We start from the raw sequence: 7,116 nt of genomic DNA, 5'->3' as shown, positions 1-7,116 counted from the left end.
ACAGGAGGGCAAACACAGGAAGGAAGACCAGACAAAGGGACAACAGCATTTTCAATCTTGCAACAAATGTCTCCTCAGATATAAAACATGTTAGGATCAACATTTTCATTGCTAATAGTTGCCTACTGTCAAATAAATATTATATAATTAATTTCAATGAATAATGTGTGATTTTAACAGTTGGACAATAAGCATGACAAAAGTCCATTCAAGGTTAATTTTTTATTTGGCATTTTATAAATTCAAGAAACATTCAGTGAACATTTAGCAGGAATCGGTGATACGCCTCATGCTCATGAACTTCTGGCAGCTCATGCCCATGTCCCTAAAGTTCCTGTACTCTCCGGGCCTCATGTACATCATCTTGCCTCTGAACTGGGGCTGCTCGTACATCAGCCAGTGACCGTCCATCACGTTGCAGGACTGGCACTCGTTCATGCGGTAACGGTCCATGATGTTGTCGCAGTCCTCCATCATCTCGTGACTCTGACCACCGAAGTTCTCCTTCTCATAGATCTTCATCCTGAACTGGCCTCTGTGCTGCTTTGGGGACAATAATTATAAATTAATGATTTACTGTAAAGCGTTGTGGGGTGGTCACCCATAGTAGAATCGTACCATTACAGTTTTATACCCACCATGGGGATCATACGGCAAGACTTGATGCAGTCCCTCATTCCCATCATGCTCATGCAGTCGGAGTACTCGCCCCTCTTCATGAAGTACTGGTTTCCCATGTAGTTGGAACGATCGTAGACCATGAAGCACCGCTCTCCACCCTGCAGGACTGGCTCCTGCTCAGGGAGGAGGACATGTCAGAGCAGTCATTCATGCACTCATAAGAACGACCCTGGAAGTTCTTCTCCTCGTAGAAGGTGATCTGAAAGAAGAGAATTGTAATGGTTAGAAATAGATTAGCAAGGTACAGGTGGTGATATTGCAAACAGTTATTTCTGCTTATCACAAAAGACTTCTGAAAGTACCTTGCCCCTCATGTTCATGCCGGTGTTGCTCATGTTGGCTGTAGATGTGCTGTTGCTGGTGAACTGATGCCTACCTGGTTTAACCCTTTCCTTTTATACCTGACGAACGTAAAGAATGGGTAGTCCCTCCCCCTCGGGAACCATCTAACTCAGCAGTTTTATTGAAGCCAACAGAATGCAGAGGTTTGGTACATTCTTACAGGGATTGGGTACCTTGTAGAGGAGGACAACTGACTCTATGTCTCTCAACATTCTCATAAAGACTATAGTTTTTTGCCTTTTTATGCCAAATATGACACATTTTACTTGTTTCGTAAAGTTGGACTATAGGAATACAGTACTTTAAACAAAGAGAAGAGGAATTATGACGGTGCTGCTAGGTGGGACTGTGAAACAAAGGCAAGGTCAGTCATATATATATTTTTTTATTTTGGCTTTTCAAATCAAAATAGTCGATATCAAGCACAATGCTTCTGAGCAAATTGTTTACATTCTTCTTCTAAGTTTTATCCATCACCTCATTCACAATAACATCATGAAGGTTTTAAAAGATGGCAAGCTATGATTAGTCGGGGGTCTCTTGGCAGAGACACGGCAATCATTTATTACTATATCATTGCCTTTTTTGAAACGGCGACCATTTTAACGAAAACAAAGATTGCGTACTCTGAATGTAGAAGTGGAAGTAGATGATGAAACTGGAAAAAATACACGAATATCCAAGTCATCAAACATATTCTGTTTTTATCGGAGTGAGTTTAATGTGAGCTTTTCTGGGGTTTATTGGGGTTTCATATTAATGGACAGTTAAAACAATGGCATGGCACCTAACTGTTAAATCTCAGATCTGATCACGTGAACCTGTTACACTGCTCTCAGTAGGCAATCAAGGCTGCATTTAAATAGGCAGGGCCTCTTAGCTGTCGCCCATCAGCTGTAGAGAGTTAACTAATTAGAGGGGCGTGGCACCACAGCTGTGAGAACTCAGCAATCAGGTGTCCATTTAGGTTGCTCTTCTTTAAGCGTCAGCTTCAGCGTCAGACATTGGAGTCCTGCGGGAGTCCTGCGGGAGTCCTGCGGGAGTCCTGCGGGAGTCCTGCGGGAGTCCTGCGGGAGTCCTGCGGGAGTCCTGCGGGAGTCCTGCGGGAGTCACGAGGGTGGCAAAGAGGAGGCAAATCCTACTCTGATTGAGCTAAGTATTGCTGGTGTTTTATTTTTATTTTCTTTAGCTTTCTAGCCCCTCATGCTATAATCATGTGTATTTTCTCCATTCCTGTTCATGTGTCTTCTCGCAATTATCACTGGCCCTGTGTATCGCTTAATCTCTATAACCGGCCTGCTCTCGTCTATCCCCATGCTCCACTGACATCCAACATCTAGTTTCAGGCGGCCTGTGGAACTGCCAGTCAGCTGTTCCTAAAGCTGACTTCATCTCTGGCTACGCTTCCCTGCAATCTCGGATTTCCTTGCTCTCACTGAGACCTGGATTACTCATCCAACACATCCACCCCAGCAGCTCTCTCCACAGCATATTCCTTCTCCCATACACCCAGACCCACTGGCAGAGGAGGTGGCACTGGTCTCCTGCTCTCTCCCAAATGGAGCTTTTCCCTCTTCAAGCTACCTAACTTCACTCCTTCCACCTTTGAATTCCATGCCGTCACAGTAACCCGTCCTATACAATTAACCATTGTTGTTCTCTACCGTCCACCAGGCGCCTTGGGGTACATCTTGGAGGAATTGGATAACTCCTCTCACACATCCCTGAAACTGGCCCTCCCGCTGTACTTCTCGGAGACTTCAACCTAGGGGTGGGCGATATGACGATATATATCGTCGTGACGATATTAGGTCTCCACGATATGCTTTTTCAGAGATATCGTATCTATCGTGATAAAAAAAAAAAAATTGAAAAAAAAAAAATTGATAAAATACTTGAAAACAAATAAACTGATATGAAAGACATGCTCTAAAGCTGTCTAGTCAGGATTCAGACAGTATTGCACTTCATTTATTGTCTTGGTTGATTCTGTTGGCTTATATTTTTTTTTATTTGCGTGCATATGAAACGATAACCATTCCCATTGAGATAATTAAAACTGTAATTTGAACGGCGATCAAGCCTGAAGCCACAGAGACGGACACGATCCCCTGTCTGGCTAGGGTTAGGGTTAGCCAACACACTCTCACTCCATAATCGTCCAGGAGCGACGTTTGGTCAGTGTCCGTGGCGTGTAGTTGTGACGCTCCTAGGCTCCTTCAGCGTCATAAAGGGACGCAAATAGCTCTCAACTGATTGCAATGTATTCCCATCTGCGGCGGGATTTGACGCTCATGGAAGCACGGCATTCGTTTGTGTCGGCTGCCCTTAAAGGCAATGTGAGCGTCCATTCCCATTGGATAACGGAGAATTTTACACCCGGAAGTAAGTATTCCCCTTACTGTCGATTGATTTTACAGTGATATCTGCACTACTCATCGACTAAAAACACCAGATTATCCTTGTTAATTACACAACATTGATTGGTTTAAATTGTGTGCAATGCTTTTGTATTTTTCCCCTTCGATTCTGAGAAACAAATATTTTTTTCGGAATAAAGGATGGCAGAAGACACTACACTACCCAGAATCCCCAGCTATCGTTTGGACTACACCATGTGCTCTGTTTGACAAACCCCGTGATAATCCTCAAGCTCTGTGATTGGAGAGTGTGCTCTGAGGGTTACACCGAGCGTCGAACAGCACTTGAAATGGGATGGAACCACGGCAGACTGTTCAAAACTGGATTTGAACGGGTCCACCGCGTCCCCCCCTCCCCACCCCGTCCCCAGAACTACACATGCTGGTTATTGTGTTTCGCAACATGTTCTCTATCTATGGCACGTCTCTACTGGGAGTTGTAGTTTTAAAAGACGTTTTCGTATTTCCCATAATAAGAAGTTCATTCAGGGATTCATTTCAGAAATAAAACCAGCTTGAAATGCTATTTTGGTCTGTTACTCCTTTTTGTTTTAGTTTCTGTTACCTTGTAGGTGCTTGTACTGTTAAGTAACTTGAAAAATAACCATAATAACCGACATGAAAAAATATCGTGATATATATCGTCTATCGTGATACTGCTTGAAAAATATCGTGATCATATATTTTTCAATATCGCCCACCCCTATCTCTACTCATTGACAACACCGACTTATGCCTTCCGAGGTCATGCAAGGTCACACGTGACTTTGTTGACATACATACTCGAGCTGCGCATGCACGAGACAGAAGATTCCAGTGCTAAGCACTTCCTCTGGCGGTCATCCAGGATTAATAGAACCGTAGTTATATACGTAACTTTCGTTTTATCACATATCATCAACCCAGTGTATTAATCCGTCATCCAATATCAATGGTAAGGCATTCTGTTTTTTTTTTTTTTCAATCTTGCAACAAATTTCTCCTCAGATATAAAACATGTTAGGATCAACATTTTCATTGCTAATAGTTGCCTACTGTCAAATAAATCTTATATAATTAATTTCAATGAATAATGTGTGATTTTAACAGTTGGACAATAAGCATGACAAAAGTCACATTCAAGGTTAATTTTTTATTTGGCATTTTATGAATTCAGGAAACATTCAGTGAACATTTAGCAGGAATCGGTGATACGCCTCATGCTCATGAACCTCTGGCCGCTCATGCCCATGTCTCTGAAGTTCCTGTACTCTCCGGGCCTCATGTACATCATCTTGCCTCTGAACTGGGGCTGCTCGTACATCAGCCAGTGACCGTCCATCACGTTGCAGGACTGGCACTCGTTCATGCGGTAACGGTCCATGACGTTGTCACAGTCCTCCATCATCTCGTGACTCTGACCACCGAAGTTCTCCTTCTCATAGATCTTCATCCTGAACTGGCCTCTGTGCTGCTTTGGGGAGAAGAATTATCAATGAATGATTTAATGTAAAGAGTTGTCGGGTGGTCACCCATAGTAGAATCGTCGGTTACAGTTGTATACCCACCATGGGGATCATACGGCAAGACTTGATGCAGTCCCTCATTCCCATCATGCTCATGCAGTCGGAGTACTCGCCCCTCCTCATGAAGTACTGGTTTCCCATGTAGTTGGAACGATCGTAGACCATGAAGCAGCCGCTCTCCACCCTGCAGGACTGGCTCCTGCTCAGGGAGGAGGACATGTCAGAGCAGTCATTCATGCACTCATAAGAACGACCCTGGAAGTTCTTCTCCTCGTAGAAGGTGATCTGAAAGAAGGGAATTGTAATGGTTAGAAATAGATTAGCAAGGTACACATGGATATTGCAAACAGTTATTTCTGCTTATCACAAAAAGACTTCTGAAAGTACCTTGCCCCTCATGTTCATGCCGGTGTTGCTCATGTTGGCTGTAGATGTGCTGTTGCTGGTGAACTGATATCTACCTGGTTTAACCCTTTCCTTTTATACCTGACTAACGTAAAGAATGGGTAGCCCCTCCCCCTCGGGAACCATCTAACTCAGCAGTTTACCATTGAAGCCAACAGAATGCAGAGGTTTGGTACATTCTTACAGGGATTGGGTACCTTGTAGAGGAGGACAACTGACTCTATGTCTCTCAACATTCTCATAAAGACTATAGTTTTTTGCCTTTTTATGCCAAATATGACACATTATACTTGTTTCGTAAAGTTGGACTATAGGAATACAGTACTTTAAACAAAGAGAAGAGGAATTATGAGGGTGCTGCTAGGTGGGACTGCGAAACAAAGGAAAGGTCAGTCATATATATTTTTTTTATTTTGGCTTTTCAAATCAAGATAGTCGATATCAAGCACAATGCTTCTGAGCAAATTGTTTACATTCTTCTTCTAAGTTTTATCCATCACCTCATTCACAATAACATCATGGAGGTTTTAAAAGATGGCAAGCTATGATTAGTCGGGGGTCTCTTGGCAGAGACACGGCAATCATTTATTACTATATCATTGCCTTTTTTGAAACGGCGACCATTTGAACAAAAACAAAGATTGCGTACTCTGAATGTAGAAGTGGAAGTAGATGATGAAACTGGAAAGTAATACACAAATATACAAGTCATCAAACATATTCTGTTTTTATCAGAGAGAGTTTTTTCAAGAACAATGGGCCGTTGTAGCAATGGCTATTTGTTCTAGCGATATCTTGGTGTAGAACAAAATGGCTTTTCGTTTAATGTGAGCTTTTCTGGGGTTTATTGGGGTTTCATAATAATGGACAGTTAAAACAATGGCATGGCACCTAACTGTGAAACAAGAGTATTGTTAATGTTGAACTGTAGTGTTGTGTGTTACATCTGCTCTACAGTAAGTTCAATTTTAAAGTAGGTAAGTCCTGTTGTTCGAGTCTCCTCGATATTAAAAATATCAGAGGTTGATCTAATGGCCATACATTGAATTTATTCCCAACAAAAAACGTGTTCTTTCAATTAATATTAATGCTATTATTGTATTAGTATAGCAATGTTGCAAAGTGCTATACGAAAGAAAACAAGATAGTATGGCAAATGGATATAAATAACTGTAATACCCATATGAGCCAGAGGTAACAATGTTGTGTTGAGGGCGAGTTGAAGGAATCAGGGCTAATGTAATGTTAAATTCAAAATGCTTCATTATTTGAGTTGGGAACAAAAACACTGAACATGCTGCATTCCCCTGACATTTAACCAGAAGTCAAAAGTAATAATTAATGTCTAAAAAAAGAGACATTTAAAAAAGAAAAAAAAAGAATACGCAGCAAATACAAATAGGACTGTTATTATAACTATTTAAAAAAACTATTTTAACACTTTTATAACAAATGTACAATATTAACATATGACAAATACTATATGCTGTATTTAAAGTGGAGAGCTGTGCTGATTTAAAAGAAGTAATGTGGAAAAGAAATGTGCAACATTTTAAAAATAATAAGATATTGTTCGCATTATGTTATGTGCATTAATATCAAATCGAATCAAATTTTATTTCTATAGCACATTTAAAAACGATTTTCGGTCGAGCCAAAGTGCTGCACATGCAGATAATAAATAACACATTACTACCGATGTAAACAGAAGACAATAAATTACAACAGCAAATATAAAAATCAAACACAGGGAAGTGTCATGA

The 7,116-nt window shown here is 41.2% G+C and overlaps 1 protein-coding gene and 1 pseudogene across 1 annotated transcript; both read right to left on the bottom strand.

Annotated features, from left to right (window-relative positions):
• Positions 1-264: 264 nt before the first annotated feature.
• Positions 265-1,025, bottom strand: LOC117442650 (gamma-crystallin M3-like; annotated as a pseudogene).
• Positions 1,026-4,617: 3,592 nt separating this feature from the next.
• LOC117442645 (gamma-crystallin M2-like) lies at positions 4,618-5,377 on the bottom strand. Its single transcript, XM_034078606.2, has 3 exons — positions 5,336-5,377; positions 4,991-5,233; positions 4,618-4,893 (listed from the first exon to the last, which is right to left on the bottom strand). Exons 1-3 carry the CDS (start codon positions 5,366-5,368, stop codon positions 4,618-4,620), a joined length of 552 nt encoding a protein of 183 aa, XP_033934497.1. The 5' UTR covers positions 5,369-5,377.
• Positions 5,378-7,116: the final 1,739 nt, after the last annotated feature.

Source organism: Pseudochaenichthys georgianus, unplaced genomic scaffold (assembly GCF_902827115.2).
Source record: "Pseudochaenichthys georgianus unplaced genomic scaffold, fPseGeo1.2 scaffold_449_arrow_ctg1, whole genome shotgun sequence".
NCBI classification, from domain to species: Eukaryota; Metazoa; Chordata; class Actinopteri; order Perciformes; family Channichthyidae; genus Pseudochaenichthys; species Pseudochaenichthys georgianus.
This window is presented reverse-complemented; position numbering and strand designations above follow the sequence as displayed.

Coding starts and splice junctions, on each gene's coding strand:
- LOC117442645 (XM_034078606.2), bottom strand. CDS start 5,368: ATGAGCAACACCGGCATGAACATGAGGGGCAAG. Junction 5,234..5,335: donor GCATGAACATGAGGGGCAAG/GTACTTTCAGAA, acceptor CCCTTCTTTCAG/ATCACCTTCTACGAGGAGAA. Junction 4,894..4,990: donor CTTGCCGTATGATCCCCATG/GTGGGTATACAA, acceptor TCCCCAAAGCAG/CACAGAGGCCAGTTCAGGAT.